A 27,571-nucleotide genomic window follows, 5' to 3' on the forward strand; every position below is an offset into this window, starting at 1 on the left:
TTTTTAAGAGTTTGGCCTCTCCTCTGTCAAATAACAGATTTATTCCATGTAACTTTCTGGTAGAGTAACACTGTAATTTTCTAGGGGTAAGAGTGTTCCAGTCCTCTCCAGCCACTACTAGCCTGAACTTTATTGGAGGCCCTGCCATTCTCCTGGGTCTCATTGCTATGGCCCGTGATGACCACACCATGTATGCAGCTGTCAAAGTTCTGAACTCTATCCTGAACAGCAGCCCAATGAGTGAAAAATTGATGAGGCACATGCATGGATACCAGGTAGATACCCTTGTTCATTCATACTAGTTATAGTGTTTCACTTGGAAAACTTTACCCCAAAACCTATCAATGTCAATGAACCAAACATATCCTGGTTATTAGCACTTATGCTTGTAACTTTATAAGTGATGAGATCTTTGTGAGGGTGTTACAGGATAGTGCTCTAAATTCTGTGCTTGGAATCTCTCTAACAGCATTATCTGCTGATGGAAAGGTGAGAACAGGTGCTTCTTGGTCAGATGTGAACTAATAAACTAAATAAACCGGTGCAGCAGATTTGTGAGTGACCCACCCTTCACATTTTACTAACATACTTGATCCCTCCCACGAGAGACTACTTCTCAGACAGGTCTGCGTCCTCCTCTTGGCTCATCCAGCCTAAGATTCCTCTTCACAGACTGCCCAGTGCAGGCTGACAGTGAATTCCTGTGGCTCAGTCTTCACTGTGTATTAGGAATTGTGCTGATATAAATAAGTGCTGTCTGGATTTTGTTGATTAGGTCTTTCCTAAATTCCTAAAATCCCTAAAATCTCTCAACCTCAAAGCTGTTCAGACTGAAGAGTTTGTTTTTATTTAAGTATTATGTATGTAATATTGGATGGCTTAAGGCTCAGGTGTGAAGTTTCAGTTCAGTATAATTTACTTTATGCTGTGTGGGCTAAACAGAGTCTTATAGAACAGAGAAGGCTCTTTAACAGAGATGGTTCCACACAAGACTCATAACAGTAGGGTTTCATGAATGATTTATTATAAAGTTTCCATTTTCCCAATTTGTGAATACTTCATAAACTGATCCTGATTCATACTTCAATATTGCTTGCCCAATCCTTTCTTGTAGGTGAATGCCAGCCTTTAGATTGTGTATGAGCTGTTCCTTTTGACTTTGTGCTAACCTGACAGATCACCATGTTGTGATGGAGTGGTTTTGCTCTTTGTTTGGATGTCTGAAACTTTTTTCCAAACAGCCAACTAATAAACATGCCTTCATATGTATTTTCGAATGAGTATCTATTCCTCCCAACCTAATCAAAGAGTAGTGGCTTTCTGAACGTTTTTCAGGTTTTTCTCAGTGTATCAGGAATTCGCTTCATGATCAAAGATAAACTAATTTGAGAAACTGGCAATGTTTCACACATGCCTTTTATTTGAAGAGGTCAATATGAATATTTTTTTTAATTAATACCATTTGCAAGCAACTAAGAATATACCCATGAAGAACAGCGTAGAGAACTTACTGTAGTTATTTACAATTATATTTGTATGTTACTTTTTGTAAATTCCATTCAACATAGTACGGCATGCATTTTGCTTCTCTTCAATGCCACAGAGTTGTCAAATTCCTTCAAAAACTTACCTTTTCACCTACTGCACAAGATTTTATGCCTGGACTGAAATCTTTACTTTCTTCATGATGCTTATGTAATATGTATGCATGCATGACTACTACAGCCAAGTAAACTGTGTATTTGTCTTGAATTAAAGTGTTGTATATTAGTTTATAAACAGATTTATACTCAGCAGATACTTACTAAGTCTTTATTTTCAGTTGCTGGCGTATCTATTGAAGAGTAAGACACAGCTGTTAAACAACAGGATTTTACAGTTAATGTTCTCCCTAGTGGGTACAGCTGAGCTTGGCTTTGAGTCTTCAGTCATCAAGAACTATAGTGCATTCCAGTATGTTCTCTGCAACTTCGAGGTAAAACTCTTGATGTGGCTTTGTGAGTTTGGCTGTACTACAGGTGGCTTTATAGTATGAAGTCTGGTTTGTTCACAGCACCTCCTGGACCCAGTATTTGGGATGGTGTGGTGTGTGGTGATTTTCCACACTGAGGCTCACCTGGGGAGGTGGTAGCTCCTGGAATGGCAGGTTCTCTGTCACCATGGCTCCCCACTCTTCCCTAGTGCAATTTCTGAAGTTTTCTTACAGTCCCTGAGGGCCTGCTCCTCAGGGCTAGCTCAGGAGCAGCCATTCCTCACACTGGCAGGGATTTCCCAGTGCCTGCAGTTTGTCCTTGCAGAAACAACCGAGAGTTTATGATGTTACGCTTCCTGAACTACTTGTAACTGTTTCTCTGCCACAAGTTACTGTCCTCTCTGCTCAGCAGAACAGCAAAACATCTGCTTTCCTTTTTCTTTCAGCTTTGGATGAAAGCACCAGAAAATCTTGACCTTGCTCTTTTTTCGCATCTTGTGGAGATCTTGCAGTCCTCCAGGTATACAAGCTAGTGTTTGAATCAGAAACGTGGGACAAGTTCACCTGTAACCTGAAGCTGGAACTGTGAGATCAATATGAAGGGTCCGATCCTAGCTGGAATCAGTGGACTCTGGCAGTTAATAATTTTTATATTGCTTTTTCAAGGCTGGATTTAGTGATTTAATCAGTCCCTGAGGTGATGATGGGCCAGATTGGGAAAAGCTATCTGGTGACCTGGTTTACATGGAACCACTGCTGTACCATGGAAGTTTAAACGTCTACTGGGCAGGGGGGATATCTGAATGTTAGAAATGAATATGAAATAATAAAAGTATAATTGAAGTTTTGTTTAAAACCAAAACACAAGCCAGGAAGACTTTTTTTATAACAATATACTTTGTTAATCAACTGTAGTAGAGTTAAATATATCTGAAGAGACAGAGCATGGCAGAGGAGTAAAATAGATCACAGCATTAGATTGCTTCTTTTTGGTACCGGAAGGTTCTTTACAGAGCTGTCTGGTGTCCCTTGCTGAGTTTTACAGGAATAGCATTTATTACCACCAACTCACTGCTTGAAAATTCAATAATGTTATTTTCTTTGAACTTGTTGAAATGCAGCAGTTTCCGGGGTAGAGGACATATAGGAAGGGTAGAGAACACACAGAGAAGTCTTCAGATCTCCTTTGCTGACACATATTCAATTTGTCTGACAGTTTGAAATGTTGCCACACCAACATTAGAAGCCAAAGGTGCAAAGTATCAGTGCAACCTGAGAATCTTTTAGCTGAAACCCAGCAAATTTTGTTATTTCCAGTAAAAGCTTTTAATAGTCTCTGTGCTTTTTTACAGAGATGGATGTCAGAATGCTGCAATTGCTCACCAGGTGCAAATGGTGCCCAAGCTCATTTTCCTCTTCAATGATCCTGAAATCAGTAACTCCAGGATCACTGTGGCCTGCACTATTCTCTCCCATCTGTTGCAAGGGTACTTTAACACAAGGGATATTCTCAGGTAACCTTCAAGTCCATAGCTTTTTCTCAGTTTGCAGATGAGCTGTATTTCTACCAGTGTTGGAGAGGGCTCTATAGTAGAACTTCCTCCATTTCACCTTTGGTAGGAGCCTCTAGATCTGACAATTACAGAATCCCCAGTGATGAAAAACTCTTTCATGCCTTCAAAACACAGTTCATCCCAACCTTATATTTGTGTGAAGATGGTTTGGGTGGTGACTCTTACAATGATGGCACAAACATTTATGCTGTTATGACTGGGACTACTCAAAGTCTGTACTTAATATTTGATTTCATTAAAGCCTGCCTCTGAAGTATTGCAGTTGATATAGTATTGCAACTTGGCCCTGGTGAACTGTGTACCTAATCCTGTTGGTTTGGCTTGTATCCCAGTAACTATCCTTGTTCTTGAATTTTGCTCAATTAAGGTATGTTAGTCAGAATTTCATAAAGCAAAACACTTAAATCCTTGTTTGCTTTCCACAGAATGTAGGCACTGCTTCATTTTATATTCCCAACCTAGTTGCATCACCTTGTAGCCTATGAACTGAGGAAGGTCCACACAGTGCTGTCTACAGCCACCTAACTCCAGGGAAATGCACTGCACAGATGAGAGCTCTGTTTTAAAAGCACTTTGTCCAAATAAAACATAGAAACAGAGTTACATGTCAGACCTGTGGTCTCTGCAGTCAGACTTTAGCTCTGTTGAAGACTATGAGCACATCAGGTAGTTACTGCGGAGTAAGCTAATATGTGAACTTACTGCTTGCAGCTGTTTTGTAGAATTATCTGTATGTATGTTCCTACCTGGGGCTTGTATGAGTTATCACATTCTTTTTTCATACAGGTGTGAGTAGTGGAGTTAGTATATCAAATTTACCATATGGTGAGGAGTGTGAATAAACATTCTTCTCAAAATACCATGATTTGTTATTGCATGGTAATTTGATTAGTTGTCAGGTCCATGAGTGCTGAGCGAGTGGACAAAGGCAGTCCCTACCCTTCCAGCTCCAGGGCAGCAGAGACTATAGCAGGCTCTCAGCAGAACTGTAAAGTGCTGGCGTTTCTGCTGGTCCCAGATTTTTTACACATCTGATGGAAACTGTGGTGTGGACTATTCCTGCAGAACAAGTGGTGATCTGTCCCTTAAGAAATGTCCTTCTTGTGGGCAGGAGGAGGTTATATGCTTTCACTAAGTGTGTATGTCACATTAATCTGTCTATCCTTAGAACCAGGTAATGCGTTAAAGCTGACTACAGGTGAAAAGAGATTTCCAGTCCTCCTCCCTGAGTACCTGCTCTCCTCTGCGTGCTTGGAAACCAAGTGGTGATAACAGTGATGTCTGAATGCCACAGGCAGTTCAGAATCTTGTATGAACAGAGTGTAACTCAGTATTGCTTTCCTCATGGTGAAACACCTTTAAAATCAAGAAAGAGAGAAAAATGTTTCCGTAGTAGAATAGTTATTACTTGCATTTGTAGATAATGTCCTTATTTTCTTCCTAGTTTATGAACTTTTGCATTCTTATTTCAACGCTATTTCTGCAGCAATTAGAATTTCCAGTGGTTGCCATTAACAGTCATTGTTAATGAGTATTGAGATTTGAATGTAATCTCAAAGTAATTAAATGAGTGCCTGCCTTTCTGGTAACCAAAATTGCTTCCCTCTTTCTCTGCAAGGATTGGATTGTTCCTTGTTTACACTTTGAAACCTTCTTCTGTGGATGAAAATCAGATTTGCTTGGACGGTGTGGCTGAGATGCCCAGTGAAGGTGAGAACTACCTCTGGTGTATGTGTTCTGATATCTAAAGTACTTCCCTTCTTCCCCAGGGCATGATGAACCCTAAGTACAACATAGTGTTTCTGCCTCCAGTGGCAGGAAGAAACACAATTCAGATGACTTCATCTGGAAAGGGACAGGCTGCAGTGAGGTGACACGAAATTGTGGGGAAAACTTATATTACCACAAAGGCCTGATGTGAATAGTGAAGTGACAGTCATTGTTTATATATCCGGGAAGGCCTGACCTACCACAAGATACTTTTCCTGCTAAGGGAGTTCCCCTTTTGTCCTCTCTCTGCTAATAAGCCAGCAGTACTTTGGCTGCATTGTCCAGAGCCTACACAATGCTGGATTTCACAGATACATGCAGAAATGAAGGCCATAAAATTGAAATTGCCCCAAAACTAACACACTAGGCCATGAAGAGGAATAAAATTTCACTTGGCAACCTGGATTTTCTGTGAACATTTTGCTATACTTAACAGTTGTAGCAAATAATAATGTGGAGCTCTGCACCTTTTAAAGTATCTGTGTATTTATGTCAACTTTGTTTTGACAACAAATGTGTGGGATCTTCCAGTCAGCTGGCTCTTTCATTGTGATCTTTCAGTTGATTGGTTATTGCACCTCTAAACAGTATATTGTATTAAGGGGACAACGATGACTGTAGTCTCTGTATATAGATAGCACAGCTAGGCAATACAAGTCAGATTGCCTGTTTTTGTTACCCTCTCTAGTTAACCCGAGATTGCTTCCTGTGGATCATTATCCAACACGTAGTCTGAATGAGTTTTAAGTAACTCTAAAGAATGGACTTTGACAATGTAAGCACTGATCATTTCTGATGTTAGCAGGAATCCTTATGTCTAAAATCTGAAGCCTGCATCTTTTAACTCTACAGAAGACTGATATAAGTACTTCCACTGGGCTAATCTGGTGCAAACAAGGTTGTTCATCAAAGCAATGGAACACGTGTTTTGTCTCTTCATTACTCTTTATTACTTTCTGATATTTGTAGCCTTAAGCCAAACATCTGGAAAGACAATCTGGCTTCGAAACCAGTTACTTAAGATGTTGTTGGATGTAATGCGTTCAGACAAACTTCACCTGTCCTCTGAGTAAGTAGAAACAATTTAGGAATGCATAGGTAAATGACTGTCTTCTAGATTTCCTCCTTTCTGGTGCTTGACACAGACTAAACACACTGGATAATATTGGAGTCTCAACAAAATAGTACATAAGAGCAGACTGGGTTCAGAGTTATTTTTTGTCAGTGATTTATGTGGCATTCATATAGATATGTGATCAGATCACGCTCTGATACCCATTTTGAAAAGAGTTCAGTGTTTTCAGAAAATGTCTCAAAGGAGGAACTCGGATATTGCTGTTCCTTCTGCATTGCAAGGGTTGAAGAAATCCCACCTGTCTTTGAAAATCAATTCAATCTAATGTGCGATTACTTACCACCTCTCTATCATAACCATAAGCACTCAGTTACTATAGTTCTACTTTGTATAACTGAAGTGTAGTGTTCATAGTGCTGGGTGCTGTAACTGTGCATTTTCATTACTTAACGTATCTTGGACTTCAAAATTCAAACTGGAATTCTGAATTTTGTAGGTTGAAAGATCTTGCCTGTGATGTAGTTCACCTCAGTTACTGATACACACTCTCAGAAGCAGCTTCATGTTAATGAGCTTTTTTGTCTGATGATAGTGTAAGGTCGCATTTAGTGGGAATTAAGTGACTTGAACTGTGTGGATGAGTCTGTTGTTAAACCTTTGTAATTCGCTTTTGTGGTATGATGAATCAGATTTTTTTTCTACAGAAAATTCAGTTTCTAAATCACTGAGACACAATTTTAAATAAAATCTCCTTTCTGTCTTCTACCATGTGTTTTCATTTCCCTGATTGTCCTAGGGAACAAGAAGAGATATTTTTGGCGCTGGGGCCAGACTGGTTTCTGCTATTCACACAGAGCTACCTGCACTCTAGCACAGTTGTGCTAGGAATGAAGCTACTTCTGTGCTTCCTCCACAATCGTTTGCTGCTGCAGAAATTCAAGGAGGGGATGGTGGCTGGACGCTGGCTGGAAAACAGTTCTGCAGGCTTGAGTATTCTAATGGGTATGTGTTGGTTTAATGCTCCCAAAACAATTCCTGGATCCAGCTCAGTGATGAGAGATCACTGAAGTAGGTGATAGGAGAATGCCCACTGATATCAGACCAAGAAAATCGTATTACTTTCTAGGACAAGGTTTTCCTAGTACTTCAGCTTTTCTGTGCTAAAAAGTGGAAAGCATTGCTTCTCCCTTGCACAATAGCTGGCATTTCTAATTAGCAGTTGCAGGGAGACAGGCCTTTATTCTCTTGCATAAAATCAGGCTAGTTGATAAACCTGTGAGGTGTTCAGATGTCAGCTTGTGCCCTGAAACCTTCTGTTTCTTTAAGATTTGTTCAGATTGCTTTTTGATAACTAGACCTGTGGTTCTGAGAAAGGGAAGAGAAAGGAAGAAGAGTTCAAGGAAGATCTCCAGTACAAAAGTGATAGTGGGAAAAATTGTTGTCTGTTAGTCTGAGGAAATTTTGTAAATTGTTGATATCGCAGTCTAGCAGAGCACTGAGTGGCCTGGGACACAGGCAAATGAGGATTGGGTCAGTAATCCTTCCTCTGAGACAGCATTCATTTTTAGACACTTCCTCAGAATGTTTTCCTTTTCCTTTAAAGATAATTTAAAAACTCATCCTCCAGTGCCTGACAATGACTCCTCCTTGATTTTTGGGTTTTCAACGTTGCAAAGATGTCTGATTGATCATGTCCACATCCCTGAGATCTACTTGCTTGTAGCAGGGCTATTTCTGGCAACTCCACAGTCTGAACCACCTGAAGCAGCCAAGGTATGAAAAAAATAGTGGACAAGCATGAATCTGCTATTGCTGTGCTAATTTGGCATTTTGTGTCCATTTCTGTAAGATTCTCAGGCAAGTTAACGCTCCTTGGTTTTTGTGATGGTTAAAATTAGTCATTCATACTTTAAAAGTGAAGTTAGTTAGCTTTGATTTAAGGAAATTCTGTTTCGAACAAACTTGTTCATGCAGGTGTTAAATGCTGTTTAACTACTGTGCTTTAGAAGGTCATTCAGATTAGCTTCCCTGTCTGTTCTTACATTGTCAAAGCTCATTAAAATCTAGAATTAGTGAATCTGAGTACTTCTACCAGTGTCCTGAGAAGCCATAAGGCATTTTTTTCCCCAGCAGTGCCAAAGATGTTATTTCTGAAGAGGACAATCCATTAGTGCTATCCTAGGGAAATACATTTAACAGGAGAGGAAGGAGTTGCTGGAGGTGAACATGTTTAGGTTTTTTCTGACGTGGAGAAAGTAGGCATTATTCTTGGTGTATCATATATAATTCCCATCTTTTCTTGAAGTATCTCTCTGCCTGTTGTAGGAAGATCTTGAGTCTATGTTGCAGTGGATCTTGCAGCACCACCTGACAGAGAACGTCCTCAAGATTGGGTTGTGTGGAGAGGCAGCTGCTTTACTGCTGGAAATGGTTAGAGTCACTGTGGACAAGGTAAGTGTTTTGTTGCAAGGACAGTGCATTGTGAGCGGCAGAATGAATTGCCTGAGGGTGTCAGAAGTCAGTAGCAGTCTTTATCTGTAACCCCTAGCCTTCCTCTGCCCTCGCAGGGCAATACTGAGTATAACAGGGAGCAGGGACTTCAAATCATCAGCACAGCTATTGGCCTGGTTATGTTACATAGTAGATGATGTGATGGGCTCATAGAATTTCATAGAATCATTTAGGTTGGAAAAGAACTTTGAGAGCATCAAGTCCAACTGTTCACCCAGGACTGGCAAGTCCATCACTAAACCATGTGCCTAAGCACTGCATCTATGCATTTTTTAAATGCTTCCAGGGATGGTGATTCTACCACCTCCCTGGGCAGCTCGGTCCAATACTTGACTGCATTTTCAGTGAAGAAATTTTTTCTAATATCCTATCTAAACATCCCCTGGCGTAACTGGAGTCAGTTTCCTTTTGTCCCATCACTAGTTATCTGGGAGAAGAGACTTACCCCCATCTCCCTACAGCCTCCTTTCAGGTAGTTGTAGAGAGCAATAAGATTTCCCCTGAGTCTCCTCCATCCTAAAAAACCCCAATTCCCTCAGCCACTCCTCACAGGACTTGTTCTTCAGACCCTTCACCAGCTTTGTTGCCCTTCTCTGGACATGCTCCAGGACCTCTACGTCCCTCTTGAAGTGAGGGGCCCAAAACTGAACACAGTATTTGAGGTGTGGCCTCAGCAGTGCCGAGTACAGGGAGATAATCACAATCTTGTCCTGCTGCCCACAGTGTTTCGGACACAAGCCAGGATGCTCTTGGCCTCCTTGGCCACCTGGGCACAGTGCTGGCCCATGCCCAGCCGGCCGTCAGCCAGCACCCCCAGGGCCTTCCCCGCCAGGCAGCTTCCCGGCCGCTCTGCCCCAGCCTGTGGGGCTGTGTGGGGCTGCTGTGACCCACGGGCAGGACCCAGTTCTTGTTGAACCTCATACAACTGGCCTCGGCCCATGGGTCCAGCCTGTCCAGACCCCTCTGCAGAGCCTGCCTGCCCTCCAGCACGTCAACACTCCTGTCCAGCTTGGTGTCATCTGCAAATTTACTGAGGGGGCACTCAATCCCCTCATCCAGATTGCCAATAAAGAGATTAAACAGAACTGGCCCAGTACTGAGCCCTGGGGAACATCGCTTGTGACCGGTCGCTAGCTGGATGTTACTCCAGTTATTACCACTCTTTAGGCTCAGCCATCTAACCAGCTTTTTACCCAGCACAGAGCACACCCGTCCACACCATGAGCAGCCAAATTCTCCAGGAGAATGCTGTGGGAGATGGTGTCAAAGGCTTTATGAAGGTCCAAGTAGACAACATCCACAGCCTTTCCCTCATCTGCTAGGTGGGTCATCTTGTAGAGGGAGACCAGGTTCATCAAGCAGGACCTGCTTTCACAAACCCATGCTAGCTGGGCCTGATACCCAGGTTGTCCTGTGTGTGCCATGTGATGGTGCTCAGGATGATCTGCTCCACGACCTTCCCTGGCACTGAGATCAAGATGACAGTCCTGTAGTTCCCTGGATCCTCCTTCCTGAAGATGAGTGTCACATTGGCTAAAGTCCAGTCTTCTGGGACCTCTCCAGTTTGCCAGGACTGTTGATAAATAATGGAAAGCAGCTTGGCAAGTTCCTATGCCAGCTCCCTCTATACCCTCGGATTTATTTTTAAGAACTTTAAGAATGTTTAAGAACTACTGAACACATAGGTGGATCTTACCCATAGCATTACCCATTTTGTTCATTCTCGATGAGGATATGGCACCTTTCTGATTGGGTGTGTCTTCAGTCTACAAGCTGGGAGTTGGCTGCTTGTGCCTTGCCTGACTTCTCTGTGGCCACATCATGTTTGTTTATTTGCTTAGGAATACCTGGAAATGAGAAAAGATGAGTTTATGTGAGTGAGAGGAATGCTGCCTTGACTAGATGCACATTTGTCTGTGTTCAGCCTATTACAGATGCAGAAGCCTCCTGGGAGATTGCCTATCCAGGGAACGTTGTCCAGTTTCTGTGCTTGATCTATCACAGTTATACTCAGGACCCTGTGTGGCATTGTCCTGACTTCTTGAAAACTTTGGCTATGGTTGCTTTCCATTCTGGACCACCCAAGGTATGTGCATCTGAGCCAGCACAAGCCCTTCAGGTCAGAAATGGGTTGCTAGGAGGAAAAAAAAAATTTGAAGGAATTATGAGTTAAAATGCATTGCTGTCTGCTTCCACAGGGAGGCTCTGAAGACCTTTTGACTCCTGATGGTCCAGCCATTGCTGAAGGGAAAGGCTGTGTTGATCCCTCCTCCTTCCTGCTCCTACCCCACCCTGCCAAGAAACATGTGTGGGATTTTGTGCGAGTCCTCCTGATGGACAGTCTTCTTAACATCCCAGCAAACAAACAAGGCCATCCACTTGAGCTGCTTCTTGAGGTCTCTAAAGTAGTCATGAGGCTTTGCTTTAAGGGTGGAAGGACAGGAGGTATCCTGCTAGTGGCCTAGTGAAAAAAGTGCTGACAGTGATGGAGAGGTGCATTCAGTCAGCATTTTCAACAGTGTAGGACATGGCTGGGATCACAGCTCTTAGCATGCACTACAACCTGGCAGTTCTGGACAGTCTATGTAGAGAGCAGAATTACTACCTTTTCAACAAGGAAGAAGGCCCTTTTCTGCCTGCTTTGCATTAATTTGAACCAAGAAAATGCTGCCCTTAGACAGCAACAAAGGCAGGCAACATTTAATATTGAAGTCACGTGTGGAAAAAAAAATCCTTTTTCCTTAGTAATACCTGCTTGTCAGTAAAGCAGCCCTTGGATTTGATAAGAACAGAAAATTTCACATGGAGCATTCCTGTGTACTGATGTTTGAGGCAATAATTTATTTTCAGTGCTTAAATAAACAAAAAACAACTGTCTCCACTTTTAGTACAGATTAATTCAAGCTGTGGCAGCTGAGTCCAAATTATGGACTTCAACCACGCAAAGAACTGCAAAGAATCAGAGTCTGAATAAAGGGAAAATGGAAAACTTAGGCTTCGTCACCAAATTGTCAATAGCCCAAGTGTCCCAGATGTGAGTTCTGATGCAGACTTAGCTTAGTAATACAAATAGTAATGAATATAAGCTTGACTGCAGCTGTCATGATTTAAATCATCTTGCAGAGCAGCAGTTCCCTAAAGGTTTATACATTAACATCCCAAGGCTTGGTGCAGTTTAAAAGAGAGGATGGCTCCTCTGACTGTCTGAATCCTGAGCCTGCTAAATGGAGCTTAAATTCCCTGAGGGCAAGATCTCTTGGGAACCGCATGTGAACCTAGGTTCTGGCCCTGTGCAAAACCTTGTTTGTGTTCAGTGTGCAAAGGGCAACGGTGATCCCCTAGAGTGTAGACCTGCATAAGATTTCCTGCTTTCCCAGCTAGGGTAAGAGGTACTGCCACCTCATCTGCTGCCCATTAACTGTCCACACATGCACTCTTGCTGAACTCTGCATGAGAGATGCCACATTGTCTTTGCATGGAGGAGTACACCAGATCTCTGATTTACATTACTGTGGATTAGCTGTCACAGCTAACTTCTCAGCTTGCACACCAAGGGCTAGTGTGCAAGTGAGGTGGAGTAATTGTCCTTGCTCTTTCGGGGCTGTTTTCCCCCTCCTTTTCTTGGCACAGTGCCTAGGTGTTTAAGGGAAACATTGGGCACGTTGAATTATCTCAGATAGTACTGAGTGTCTCTTGAAATTTCTGTTCACTTCTTTGAGCAAAACTTTTACTGAATCTGATTTTTTGGCAGGAATAATATGCCAAAGATCCAATGAAAGCAAACATCTTCGAATAAAGGCTGAAAGGGAATTTGAGTCTGTTTTCCTGGCTGTTTTTCTGCTGTACTAATATGTATATGGTCACTATGTAGGCTTCTCCAGAGGATGCCACCAGTGAACAGAAGAGACATTTTCAAACAAAAGTTTTGCTGTCTCCTATGGATGTCTTCCATGTTACCAGCCAAAGTGAGGGGAAAACAAGACCAAGAGGTGAGTGATGAGAATCAGAACATTAGCTAGCTAGTATTTAGCATGTAGCTGTAATTGCTAGAAGAGTTCGGTAACAGTAGCTAGGAGGACAGTCCGGCTCAGCAGGCTGGACTGCCCATTCACTCCTGCTGTAGACCAGTTTGCATAAATTACTGTAGTTTTGCCATTTTTTTAGACAGCCTCTTCATATTTTTCTCTCTTTTTAAGAACAGATTCTGAACATTAAAAAGAGACTACTTAGAAATAAACCTAGGCTTATCCTTGAGTGCTTCTGGAAATAACCCTGATAACTTAATAGTTGCTGCTCTCCTTTCTGAGTCATTACTTGGACAAGTCCTTCATGATAATGTTTTAGCGAGATTGGTTCTGTCCTTAGGATGGAGCTGTCATTTCCAGACTGAGTAAGTTATTTCTGCTAGACCTAGAGTGTTTTTAGGCAGGTCCCAACTCTGAGACATGATGGCGTGAGACTTCCCTTCTCTGCTCTGGTAACCTCACATCTCACAATTTATTTATTTATTTTTGTATTTCAGCTTGTTTTGGAATAATCAACTCTCTTGTATCCTCTCCAGGGAGCAGTGATCCTCATGGCACTTCAGAATCAACTTCACCTGTATCCATGATGAATATTGCTTATTTTGTTCAGAAGCTGGTTGAGAAGCTGAACAGCAGAATGTTTGCTGCTGATCCCAAGCAAATCCTGATCTTCACTGCCAAACAGATTATGGGGGTGAGTCACATGACATTTTTTCCCAACTGTTATCAGCTTGTTGTAATGTGCTGTTTCATACTGAGGTCATGGTACTGCAGTTCTCAAGAAGATGGCTGTAATCCATTTGGTGATTGTGAATATTCCTGGGTTTATTGCATGAGCACATAATGGCTCTAAATGACAATCAAGGCTAGATGGTGCAGCGTAAAGGAAGGATAGTTAGCTCTTTTGTGCCACTGTCTGTTGGCTATGTACATGTTGTTAAACAGGAATAAATTAATCTCTTACACAATTCCAGGGACTTCAGCAGCAGTACAGAAAAACTGAATTTGTACCTAACAGGTAGTTCAGGGAAAATAAGTCTGCAACAGCTTAAATGAAGTGAGAGAAGTTGATGCCGGGAGAGAGAGTTCTCTGAGCAAGCTAAGTACTCTGCTGGTTTGTGTTTTCACAGGTCTTAGAAAGCTCTGTTTCGCAAAAGGAAGTTCTTCTCAGTGCCCTGTACAGCTGTCTAAACAGAGCCATCCTGTACTGCCTGTCCAGACCACAACAATCGTTGCCTGAACAGCTTAATGTCTTGCACACTCTCAATGTCCTGCAGGAGCAGTGGGACATTATTTTTGCGACTTACAACTCCAATAACAATTTTGTCATCTGCCTAATGTACTGCCTTTGCCAGTTGAATTCGGGCAGGTACAAATGTTCATCTCAGTATAATGTTTGTTTACATCTCTGTGCTGTTATCTATGGGAGTGGGTGCAGAGGGGGAGATTTCACATTAGGTAATATCAATTCTGGGGAAATGCTAGAAACTGGGTTGAGCTGAATTTTTTCCCAACTGTTATCAACATGTTGTAATGTGCTGTTTCATACTGAGGTCATGATACTGCAGTTCTCAAGAGGATGGCTGTAATCCATTTGGTGATTGTGAATATTCCTGGGTTTATTTTGCCTAGTGCTTTATTCACTACAATGGTGATTGTTGTTTCAGTGAAAACCTGCTGCACTGCTTAGAAGGTCTGAATTTAATCAGTTAATACAATATCACCTCAGAAATGAGATGCACTTCCTGAGGTCTTTTCTTGATGCTTCTTATTCCAGCCAGATGATAATTCCCAGGCCCAAAGTATTGGGGTGGTATAAGGATTGCTTATATGTACCAAGAGCAGAAAAATTTTTAAAACATGAATTAAAGAGGTGTTATCCAAAAGCTAAACTTAGCAAATCCAGGGAATCAGAATTGTGGTATTTAAAAGAAAATCAGAAATAAAAATTGCAGCTTTGCATACCCAAGAGATTTGATTCTGCCATGTAGTAGTGCCTATTTATGATTGAAAGAACATAGTATGTTACATATGTTATTGACAGCACTTCTGTGACCAAGTTCAGGTTGTCTGTTTGCCTTAACTAAGTCTGTTGCATTTATTTTATTACTGCTGTGCTGAAATTCCTGGTCTTTTACCTACCATCTGGTAAATTATCTGTCACACACCCCACGCCACCCCCAAAGCAGCACTAACTTTTTTTGGCTGTGGTGATGCTTTCAATTATAATCACGTCTAGATAGTAACACCATGGCGTGAAGGTTTGTAGGTGTTTTGTGCTAGGTGCTTTATAAATTGAAGGAACAATCATTGATGCAAAGAACTTAGTAAGCAGTTCAGGTGTAGGGTACCACTAGGCAGTGTTTCCAACATAACGGGAGACACTTCTAGTGAAGAAATTCAGAGCAAAGAGATGGCATACAGGGTACTCAAGGGAGGTACAAGAAACCTGGATGTAATCTGGCTACATCAGTACAGCCCTGTGTTCCAGCTAATTGAGATGAATGTTAGATACAAGTGCACAAAGAAGTGCAGGGATAAGGTGTGTACAACAGAGCAATCCATAAGATCTTGTTGACTGCTTCTTAACTTCAGAAACCAGACTGGCAGTGGTTTAGTTCCCCCTTCCTGTAAATCCTGCAGTATCATGTGATTGGTATAAGCCCTTGAGCCTGGGAATATTGATTTACTAAATTAATCAAGTAGGAGTGGATGTGCAGAAATACCTTTAGCTTTTTTGCTATCCTCAGTTTGTTCTAAGTCTGGTTTTCTCACATCCTCTCTTTTTGTGTGTGTGTGTGTATGTGTGTGTCACAGCTGTGCAGAAGGTTTTGGGGTGGACGCAGAACCAAAGCTGTCTTTGTATCACCAGATTTTTCTTGCACCCAGCGAAGAGGAAAAGGGCAGCCTGCCTACTCCAGATGATGGTAAATTATGGCACATATTCTCTTTGGCTTATGGAGCAGGAAAGTGCCTGGCCTACACAGTTATCAGAAGAGCTTATGCAAGTGCTACTTAATTGTTTCTTTGGTCTATATGCACTGTAGGCACAGCACAGAGAAAGGAAAGTAGTGCTAAAAATTACTTGTTTGCATCATACCTGTTTATTCAGAATTCACACTCACATACTCAGGAGTAATGGATATCAGTTTGGAGATCTCTTCCCCATGTTGTGACCAGTGTCAGTGCCCAGATACATATTTGTAGCTTTATTTCTGTTTTCAAGTCCTATGTGGAGCTTGTGTCTGTCTGTTGTACACAGGAAGAAATGTTTTGGTCTTTTAAGAGAAACACTGGAAAAATTTGGGCTGGATTCATTGTGTGGGCTGTTGGCTGAGCCCTGCAGCAGAGTGATACTTTATATGTATATATACACACACATATATATTGGCTTGGATATGATGCAACCAAACAAGTTCAATTTGCAGGGAAATACAACAAAACAGCTCAGTACTTCCTTGTACAGCATCCTGTTACTGTGTCAAATTGTCTCACAACTTGGTTATCTTCCCCCTGCCATCTTTAGTGATGTTTGGCAACATAAAGGAATGTCCTTTATGTGCTTTAGCATTCTATGTATGATAATAACATCATCAAAATTCTGATGAGATGTTTTTTCCAAGGCAGAAACCAGCTAGAATCATCTGTTGCTCGTACTTGTTTCTTTCAGGGAGTTGTAATATAATGAAAGCAATGTCCGGCTGTTTTCTGTATTAGACTAACTAGTCTGGCTTAGAACCTCTGAAGGCAGTAGAAAAAATGTAGCAACTCCAACTGACTCCAGCAGTTACTCTGGACCAGTGTTGTTCCAAATGAGATGCTTTTGCTTTCTTTTGCTTGACTTGTTACACAAAAATGATTCTTCATTTTTGGTTTCTTTTGTTTCCTAGTCCATCAGGAGATTTTGAGAATGGTAGAAATCATCTGGAAGCAGCTTATTTTTCAGCGGCGGCTGGCTCTGGAGGACACTTACAAGATGGATCTTTCTGTAAAAGGAAATGAGAAAGAAAGGGACATGAAGATAATGGAGGTCACTCCTTTATGGGAAGAAATTATGACAAAAGCTTGGCAACACTTGATAGGTCTCTGTTCTTTTACAGAACACTCACTGTAGTAAGCAAAGATGTTGCAGTAAATGTAGTGCTTAATGGAAAGCCACTGATTCCTTGGGTATACCCTTCCTCTGCATGTCACTTGCTAGATAAAGCAGACTTTCAGTTTCTCTCATCCAGGATTGTGATAAGTTTCTGTGTCATGCCCCAGCCCTTCCGTAATCACCTGGTGATGTTGTAGGGCTCGTGCTGTACTGCAAGAAAGAGGCATCTCTTTAGACAATTGTATCCCATAGGAGAATTTTAAAGGGAGGCTATTTGGGTGGAGAAGGGCATCCCAATGTGTGTAGTACTGCAGTGATTCAAAGTTCATGCTTATATAATGAATCTGATTTATGGCAGAACTCTGTTGAGGCTTTTAAATAAGGACTTGAGATGTACGTGTTAATTCAATGCTCCTCTTATAAATAGAAGGACAATCTAGCTGGGGAGAGACACTGCCATGTTGTGTCTTGTGTAACAGGAATACAAGCCCTCTACCTTCCCACAGGCTCAACTTCAAGTCTTACAAACTTTTTTGTCTGTTCTGGTCCACAGCATCTGAAAAGAAGCTTCTCCAGAATAAAGCAGGGCCAGGCCTGCCACAGAGCAAGCACAATTCCTGGAGTGAAAGCCTCTCTTCAGCTATTAGGTTGATGCCTGGCCGAAACACAAAGGAAATGACAAGAAAATCTGAGGTAACTTTTGCTCTTTGTCTCTTCTGGCTCTCTCACTGGTCTGCCTTTTATATGGCTCTGGAGAGTTTGTCTGGACTTGGGAGACTTCTGAGCATGTCTGTTGACATGTTCCATTGTAAAATAGACACCTATTGCTGTTAAGGTTGCTTTTCTACGTTGCTAGAAATAAGCACTAAGAAATAATCACTGATCTGAAGAACTTTGGTTGGAAGCCTTAACACCTCAGGTATTAATGCATACTTTTTGCATGAGACCTAATTATTGCACTTGAAAGGAAAAACCCAACAGTGTTTGTGCTCATAGGGCTCTGCTTGGGTCAGAGCAAGGTGGGGAGATGTCTGCTTTGCTGCTGCTGCTTCTGATTTACACCACTTAGGTAAACCTTGTCCTTCAGACACTGAATTAATAGAAAGGATCAGGTTGTACCATAGTACTGTCCTTTCAATTTTTTACTCATTATGAAATATTAACGGTGCAAATTTTAGTTTACTGTCAGGAGATAGAGACAAGAGTTTACATAAACCAGGGATGGGTCTGGAGGGTATGCAGCATTGCTGGCACCAGCGATGCAGCTGGGCTATCTATTCCATGTGTAAGCTCCTCCTTTGTTAAGAGATAAGGCATTTCTGTTGTTTTGCTAGGTATTTGTCAAGAATACAAACAGAAAGCACCAGCTAGATGTTACTTCTTTTAGTGTTAGGGCTAGAGTAACCAGCTACAGGGCCAGGCAGCAGTGCATTGACAGAATATTGAGAGCTTCGGACTGAGCTTGTGTTACTGCAGTGCTGAACATATTAAGGTCTTTTTCTCTTTTGATGAGGAGACAGTTTGTTACAGCACCAGTTTAAGGTGTCTTAACCCTCTAGCTCGAGGTGTAGCAGATTGCAGCTTTATCCCCAGTGATGACTAGTTCACTTCCAGGTGTGTTGATACCCAAGTAATGTGTCTGATAGTACCTTACTGAGCTGCAAGTTTTTCCTCAGCATGCCACAGTATTCTTCTCATTCCTTAAAATCACTTTGCAGCTTACAGAGTGAGCAAGTTCTTCCCAGGTACATATGTAGACTGTGATGTCATACTACAAGAGCATCGACTATTTGCCCTAGGGTCTGTTTAATTATTTTTTTAAATTAATTTTGATTATTACAGCTGATTACACCTCAGTGAGCAATGTAATTGATATTTGTAAATGTATCCCAAGGAACATTTTGTACAACATGCTTTTTGCTGTTGAAGGTTAAAGACTCTGTTATTGGTTTTTCCCTAAATATGCCCACATCATTAGTTCCTCCAGTGAAAAGGTTGCCATCTGGAAAAGGCAGCACGGAGACATTATTCAGGCACAAACGCATGAAATTAGTGTTTCTGCATCTTCTGTCTCTCTTCTGCAAGGAAGCGGCTTGTAATTAAAGGAGCTGGGTTTGGAGGAAACATTACTCATTTGGTGTTATTCCTTATCATGTCAGGGACTGACAGGTCCACAGCTCTGATAAATTGTTCCTCTCAATGAGATATAAAAACTACAGTTCCAAATATTCTCCATTCTCCCTCTCCCCCCTTTCTCCCTCCAACCTATCTTTGAAAGAGTTTGATGCACTTTTCAGAGGGATGAAATCTAAGAGGAAGAAAATTATTTCTTTGCTCCTCAACAGCCCTCTTTCTTTGTATACTTTGTGCACTTCACAAATGAGGTATGAGGTGGAATTTTCAGTATCAAAGGAAATTGGGAGCACAAATTAACATTAAAAGTAAATGGTAATTGTGCTTCTAACTTGTATTTTTTTACTTCACTTTGGTAGCCACTGTAAAGATGCTGTAATGTGGTTTTTTGTATCATTTGCTTCATCTCAGGTGCCTTCTGTATTCACTTGGGAAAAATCTTCAGATACCAGCCTTGGTCTTCACTACTGCTATTCATGGACCTATGTCCTACATCAGTAGGTAGCTGGTTGAAATGAGATAAAAGAAAAAGTGGCAGTATGAGCTACATAGCAAGAGACAAAGCCTTTGAGTCCTGTAGTAAAATAAAAATACTTGCATTTACTGAGAGATAAGGATGGTTGCTTCTAACTGAGCAAAGCTTATTAAATTTGAGAACATAGGAAAAATTCAGCTAGGATTTCAAAGCTTTGCCCAGTAGAAAGAAGAAATGGATTGGTTACTGGGTTATGAATTTGATTCCTTTATTGACTGAAATTAAACAAAGAGGTTGAAGCAGTAGTAGCATTTGCTGCAGATTAAAAAAAATAACAAAACAACAAACAAAACACCCCCCTCAAAGCTATCAACTTTTTCCCTGTTGTCATCTACAGGATAGCAAGCGTGCTTGCTTTTGAGACACAGTCTTCACTCTGGAAAAAACAGTAAAATTCAAACTATTGACTCCAGCAAAGGATCAGGCCCCATGTTTCTGCTGTACTCAGGATCTCCAGCATCAGTGAAGCCAATACCCTGCTATTTGGTGACAAATGTTAGAATTAGCAATCAAATGCAGCTGTGTTTTCCCCATATTTCTGAATCCACTTTGTTATGTCATACTCTGCTCTGGGCTTTGTCTGGAAGGCATGATCATTCAGAAAGGAGAGTGTGTTCACATTTCTGGTAGTAGAATGGTGATGATCTGCTCTGATAATTGCTATTTTCTGCTTTCTTGGAAGCCTGAGTAGCCATGCAGGAGTAAGAGGAGCACTGTACTAAGTCAGATTATTTTTTTTAATGCTTACAAGTGACAGAGCCTCTTGAGTTTTACAGCAGGCCTGATCATGCCTGGTCTCCCCTGTTTTGGTTCAATAATCCCATTCCTCTATGCCAGAAGCCCATATACCTTGAAAGAATGAAACAGAAAAGGTCTTTTTAATCTCAGCCTTTGCAATGAAGAGGTCAACAGAGGCCTCCTAACTTGTAATTGCAAAATCAGTAACTTTATGGTAGGATTTTGGTCTCCAAACATACACTTGTGAAGACAGCTATAGATCTGACTTCCTTTGTGCTGGTTCTGTCACTGTCAATTGCAAGAGAATTCTGTCTAGTTAAGTGATAGGAGAATGCAGCCTTTGAACTCTAAGGATTTTTGAGCAGTCTAATGGATAGCTTGGTTTCTGCTCTGCTGCCCTTAGTGTATGCAAGGTTGCTGCAGAGCTAATGGCAAAAAAAAAAAAAAGCATTTAATGGTGTAGCTCTGGAAACCAGAAAATTCACTAAGTGTTAAGTTTGCCTTGATTGAGAACGATTAATTTTTCTTTATTTGGCTTCATAGTAAGAGCCCATTTCTTGTGCTTACTTTTGTAAGCAAAAGGTGGATTATTAAACCCACAGCAAATCTGTAGAAGATAACTGTATCAATGTGTCAGTGAGAGCTGCCTTTGTCTCTGTGGATAATTTTCTGAAGTCAGGAGCTCCAAGAGAAAACCTTTTGGCTGAGACTGTCAGACATAGAATCTACTTCAGTTCCTTTTTCAAAATTCTTCCTCTTAATTTTTTACGATGTAATATTTTATTTATTTATACTGATGGCTAAAGAGTCTTGATGTATCTGCTAAAAAAAACCTGCGAGTTTATTAACTCATTTATGAAACTGAGTTGTATGCCCTCCTCTTATCACTGAACAAGAAGATAGTGATATGGCCAAGGACCACTTCAATTCTGCAGTTTCTTAGCAACAGGTATTCTTGGTTGAAGTAATAGAGATGTCTCTTGGGCAAGCTCCACTGAAAGTTGTTGAGTCCTGTCTCTATAGTTAGATTTCCAAGAGGAAGAAAAACAGCCTCTCAAATGTCTTCTAGGAGTTAATGTTCCCTTTGAAGTCTGAGAAAGACTGAGGCATGTTTCAAACAACATGTTATTTCAAAACATTTAGGACTTTCTGTAGTTTTAGATTTACAGTAAATTTATTTTTAAAAGGTTTTCATGTGTTTATTCACCAGGCTTCTCTTAGGCCAGCAGCTAAAAGAGTTGCTGCTACAGAAAATTTTGTTACACCAAGAACAACAATCTTTTCAAATTTCACAGCCAGCAAAAATTTTTTAAAACTTGTTTCACGTGTAACACTCATTCTTAAGATAAGTATGGCTAGTATACCTAGTATCTCTACTGATTCACCTGTAGTGGTAATGCATTATATTTTGAGAAGCATTTAAACATAACATTTCCATTGGCTTCAGTGGGAATTTGAACTACAGGCTTAAATTCTTTCCATGCTGGAAATGTAAATCTCTACTTCAACAGTTAAAGGAGTTTTTTAGTGTGTTTTGTAGAGTGCTAGGACTGACTTACCTAGTACAAATAATAGCTGCATCACAGATACAGAATTAGTCCTTTCTGGGGCAGGACTCTCAACCCACGTGATTCCATCGGGAAGGAGCACTGACGCTTCATTCATGCCTGGCTGTCAGTCTTGCTTCAGACTTTTTGCAGCCATCTTTAGGGGTTTTGCGTTAGGTTTGGGGGAAGAGGGAGAAATGACCTGTTTTAAATGGACATGTGCAGATCATACTCACAAATTCTTGGGTAAGATATCTGTGTGCAAATGTCTGTGTTTTTAGATGGTAGTTTTAAACCGGGCAGAAGTGTTTGATGTTGAACTGGAAGGCTGATGATGTATTCCTAGGCTCTTGTCAGGTTACAGGAGACTCAGCCCCAGGACATAAAATCAGTGTTAGCTCAAAATAGTATGTGTTGGTGGCGCATACCAACAATGGCACATACCAACAATAGTGGGTGTTGACTTCTGTAAGAAAGAAGTTTTATCTGAAGTTTGTGGGCATGAATTTACAGAGACTTAGCCTTTACCACCCAAGATGTCAGTGGCAACACTAGCAGCTGAACCCAGAGCTAAATAGTAGACCAGTGCCTTCAAATACTAGCTATTTCTTTGCTGCATTATTATAGCTTCTTTCAATAACTGACTATAAAATCAAAACTGACTGTAAAATCAAAACTGATGCTGACCAGCCTCATTTTTCAAACAATAATAGAATCACTGCATCAGGGGGTAGTTGTTTAAGGGGGGGGGGAGGGGTATGTGAGATACTGAAAGGGAGAGTGGGATTGAACAAAAATCTTGCTAATTTGGGATGAAGGAGGAACAAACAACATATTAGTTCATGGTAGGTGAAATAAAGAAAATAGAAAAATTTGAAACAATCACAATTATTACTTAAACATTTTTCTTACCAGTCAGTTGGACTTTTATCAACTTTTCAAGTTAACTGGGTTAAAACAAGCAAACATACAATGATATTTCTTTGAAAAAGTGCATCATTTATGTAACATCTTTATCTTCATAATAGAAGGATAATCAACATCACTAATTATCTAATTAAGTTCATTAACTATCCACCAACAGTGCACCGTGAAGTTGACATTATGTTCTTCTGTCAACAAATGCTTTGATTTCTTAGGAAGTAATTAAAATGTAAATTAGCATGTCATTAAATGCACAAGGGAGGTTTGGAATCAAATATTCATTTCAAAACTGCTCATAGCACACATTTTTTTTTACTTCAGTGAAAGCAGGCATTTTACTATTAATGATGTATATTAAACAATTTCCATTATAATATTATTGTCTTGTTTAATAACTGGCTCAAAGCTAAATTACAGTATGTTGCAGCAAGCTGGAAAAAGTTTCTTTAACTTTGAACAAAGAAATTTTATGTCCTCTTAAGCAGATATTGACACACTGCTCATTTATCATTTTTCAGATTGTTTACAAGATGATAAAGAAGTAATTCAACAGGTCAATAAGTTAGATTAAAACTGCATGAAAACATAAAATGCAGAGGTATCTGATTTTATGTAATACAAATCACTGAACTTTCTGCAAAGTATGGGAATAATTTTCACAGTTTTTGAAAATAACTGTTTAACAGAGAAGCTGGAATAATAAAGGTTGTGTGATAATGAATACAAATTATTAGGCTGACTCAGATCCGCAGCCCACTCACCCCACAGTCTATCCCCTAAAAATCCAGTAGTGGTTGCTACAGGAGATGGTGTATGACAGCACAATGTACAGTACAAATTCTGTCCTAGCAAAATTGTTCCTCTCTTGATTTGTATCAGTTTTATCTTAAAACCTGAAATACAAGAAATAATCTCTTCCAAAACTTTTTGTGGGTAACTATTCAGAGGGATTTTTTTCTGTTTTTTTTAAACTTGGTGATGTCCTGTGGCAGTGAAGTCCCTTAATTTAAGTACACGTTGTATGAAAAGATATTTTCTTTTGTTTCCTATGTATTTTTTAAAGCTAGAGATTGTGTCTGGTTCAGGTTTAAGCTTGGATACATGATTTCAGTGAGTGGAGTTTAATGTTTAAAGCTGTTGGCATTGAAATCTCATCTTTTAAGAGCTGCTAGTTGCAGAGTTTTATTTTCACATAACAGGCAATGCCAAACGAGTTGAATGGTATTAATGGGGATGAAAGCAGAGTTTTATTTGCTTGCAGAGAAACTCTAGAAACAAGTGCTAGCCACTGAAACAATAATATTTTTTCTCTGCTGAATATATAGAAAGGCAAATAATTTTTTTACATTTCTTGATTCAAATGTGTCTAGTTTCTTCCAGATTTTTGATACATTTTATTTATAATAATTTCAGAAATAAATTGTTTTTAATTAAGTTGTTTTATATGTATTGTTTGTTCAAAAGCCTGAAGCAGCAATTTAAACAGAATCAAACTTACATTTTTGTTTTAAAACTTTGGATGGACTCAACATTCTCATCCAGTTTCCCACCAGAAAATATTTTTTGTTATTCATTATTTTTTAAGTTCCATATTGGTTCTGTTTTTAAAGACAAACTGTACATTTTTTCAATTGCATTTTATACTATTAGAAATCTTTATAAGGAGAAGAATTATGACTGAATCTGCTTATGAACAAGTTATGTGTCTATACATGGTGTCTCATCTCATGCAGGGGGCAGTATAAAATGCACATAGGAGTCTGGGTGCCCAGAAAATTAAGTATGAATTCCTATTAAACAGCAGGGACTGCAAATAGCTACAAGTGTGAACTGGATAGCGCTATGTGAAAGTAGAGTACAGGAAATAGGGGAGATCCTGGAAATCTCTGTAAGATGAGCTGAAATGGTTCTAAGTGAGGGTATGGGCTGCTAACCTGTGCTGAAGTCTGTGACCATTCATTTCTTGTTGTTATCCTTGCTAACCAAACTAAAGATAAAGCTTGGTTGTGCCTGTCTGGTTGTTTCATTCGTGCTTTCTGCTGCAGAGTAGCTTGCAGAGCCCAGATTGTTCTACAAACACTAAAAAGCTCCAGAAATAATCCTGTCATTTTAGGTAAACTGATAATTTTAGGGGTCAGGGAAGAGACATTTCCTTGTATTCTGTATTCTGGGCTCTAAGCATATGCTTATATATACAGAATTCTGACATCAGCTAAAGGATTAGAAGTACGCATTTTTCTTAAATAAAAACCATGATTCAAATGTAATCCAAAAACATCAGTTCATGAGGCTTTCAGATAAATGCATTGCAATACTATGTAATAGAGCCCTAAATTACATAGACCCATAGAACTTCATAAAAAAATCACCATTTTAAATAGAAATAGTAAAATGGTAAGTAAGAAGTAAAGGCAAGAAGAATTGCCATTGCTGTTCCCTAAAATGCCAGTCTGACCTTCACCTTTCAGACAGGCAAAAGCTAATACCTCTGATGTAGCAGGATGGAAACTGAGCCCTCAATAGGTTGAGTGAATTATCCCAAAGTCACAGAAGTCATTCTCAGAGACAGGATTAAAGAACAAACATGTCTTGTATCCCATTGTGCTTTTTTGCGATTAGAAGACAAGTTATCTGTTCTCCCAGGAATTCATCTCTTAACAGTATCATCTGTTGAAGCAGTGTGTGCGTATGCACACAACATGTATACATACATACATATATGTATAGTTGCTATAGAAGTAGAGCTGCTTCTGTGCTGCCTGAGTTTAGCTCTGTATGGAAGTCTTATCACACGTACACCGTACTTTGGGTTTATCCTTTTGAAACCCACCCCTGTGTATGGGTACTTTTATGATACACTGAAATATGGAGGTTTTTCTCATTAAGTTTGCTATTCCCCAACCACCTGGTGATGCCAGGAATCCATCCATGATCCTTAGGAGCAGTTGGCACTGTGCATTAGCCTCCTAGCGGGTTGAGGCACGAAGCTTCCATGCAACACTTAACTGCTGGAACTACAGTCTGTTGAAAAGCTAAATGAATTTTGGCAAAGCAACAATAAAATCTACATGGCAATAACAATTTTGTGATTTGAAAGAGCCTGCAAACAGCCCTCAGTGTGGAGAGTGTATGTGAAGGACTAGGATAAAATCTCTTTAATCTGCTAAGGAAAGTGTTATCTGCCTTGGCTTAATGCTTGTTACCTGGTGACTAATGAAACATTTTTTCCTCTTATGAAATGAACTTACTCGCTTCCTAGTGTATAGTGAATTACCTGAAGAGTAGTCTGTTCACAAGGTGGGTGGCTTATTATTTGCACAGGATATCAATGTACCTGGTCTCTGGTTCACCATGTTAGATTAGTAGCAGTAGTAGTAGTAGAATTGGAGATGTTATGTGCTTTGTCCCTGTATCTGAATACAACAAGGCTGGTGAATTGGATACTTCACCCAGCTCTAGTAATTTACTAGATTCTTCTCTGTAAAATTGTCGTGCCTAGCTGTAAGCTGATCCTCTGCTTGTGAGGCTGATGAAGAAGGGATTGATTTATTTTCTGTGATTTAGCAGAAGAACACCAAAAGTATTGCGTTTTAATTGTGCATGTCAGGAGGGGAAATTCTGGGTAGATGTGTGGAAAAAGGAGCATGAGAACTGAAGTGAATACATGAAGATAGTTTTTGCACCTCAGAAGAGATTAGGCTCAAAACTTAACTGCTGGCAATCTGGCTCTGTAGCTATGGTTTGTAAATTGTGGTTTGGGAATTTTCCATTAAAAAGTTTACTGGCTTTAGACGATGACTGCAAAACCTAATCAGTTTTGTGAGAAGTGTCTCCTTCCTCACTAAGTCACATCATCAGTGACAGGAGATCCACAGTGGTTAGGGTATGCAGTCCAGAGGAGAGAGCTGGTTATGGGGCTGCTGAGAGAAGTGCTGCACCACAGATGGATACCATTTAACATTGAGCTGCTGGGAAATATATACTTAAGTAAAAGTGAACAGTTTGCTCTTTATAAAATGACATTTCCTTAGTGTTCTATTTAATCAGAAATTTAGATCTTCTATTGGATTCAAGATGGGAAGAGTGTATCACAGTAGTATCATGTAATTTTTCTCATTCTAATGATGCAGATTTCCTGTTCCCCTCTTTTGCAGTCATCACCCATAGAGGTTTTAAGCTTGTTTAATTGCCACTTTTAAGGTCCAAGTGCTGTGTGTGTAGTATCTGTATGCTTGTATCTTAAATGCTTGGATTAAAGGCAAATCTGCCCCTTTTCAGTAGCAGACAACCTGTACATAAAAGATGTGAATTATATGCCTGAACACATCCTGAAACATACGATTTCTTGCATAAGGGTCATGACATCAGTTTCTGCCATGCACAAACTGTTTCCCACTGTCACATATGCTATTTACATACAGTTTGTTGTCCCTAAGAGCTCCTTACCCACTGTTCTGTTTTTCTATGCCTGTGGAATATTTTCTAAAAACCTAGTGATCACTTGAATAGCTGTAATTAGATCAAAAAACCTTCCATACAGAATTGTGAAAGCCCAGATCAGAGGAATAAGGTATGTGAACTCCTCCTGTGATATAAAATCTAATATCTAGTAGATCAGCTATATTAGGATACAATCTGGCACCGGGAACATAAAGAGTAGAAGGGATTTCC

General features: G+C 40.2%; 1 protein-coding gene across 5 annotated transcripts in view; it reads left to right on the top strand.

The window, feature by feature from the left end:
• WDFY4 (WDFY family member 4) overlaps nt 1-27,571 on the top strand; it is a 144,283-nt gene that overhangs the window by 47,577 nt on the left and 69,135 nt on the right. For all 5 annotated transcript variants that reach the window (XM_080401530.1, XM_080401533.1, XM_080401532.1 and 2 more), the window contains 17 exons: nt 85-275; nt 1,823-1,975; nt 2,419-2,492; nt 3,325-3,486; nt 5,165-5,256; nt 6,286-6,385; nt 7,188-7,393; nt 7,995-8,164; nt 8,717-8,842; nt 10,827-10,988; nt 11,101-11,298; nt 12,774-12,891; nt 13,464-13,621; nt 14,058-14,296; nt 15,745-15,854; nt 16,818-17,009; nt 17,577-17,716. In XM_080401530.1, coding sequence (XP_080257656.1) covers nt 85-275; nt 1,823-1,975; nt 2,419-2,492; nt 3,325-3,486; nt 5,165-5,256; nt 6,286-6,385; nt 7,188-7,393; nt 7,995-8,164; nt 8,717-8,842; nt 10,827-10,988; nt 11,101-11,298; nt 12,774-12,891; nt 13,464-13,621; nt 14,058-14,296; nt 15,745-15,854; nt 16,818-17,009; nt 17,577-17,716 — 2,591 coding nt within the window. The remainder of the gene's footprint in view (nt 1-84; nt 276-1,822; nt 1,976-2,418; nt 2,493-3,324; nt 3,487-5,164; nt 5,257-6,285; nt 6,386-7,187; nt 7,394-7,994; nt 8,165-8,716; nt 8,843-10,826; nt 10,989-11,100; nt 11,299-12,773; nt 12,892-13,463; nt 13,622-14,057; nt 14,297-15,744; nt 15,855-16,817; nt 17,010-17,576; nt 17,717-27,571) is intronic.

The sequence above is a fragment of the Falco punctatus genome, assembly GCF_963210335.1.
Source record: "Falco punctatus genome assembly, chromosome: 9".
In the NCBI taxonomy this organism is placed as follows: Eukaryota; Metazoa; Chordata; class Aves; order Falconiformes; family Falconidae; genus Falco; species Falco punctatus.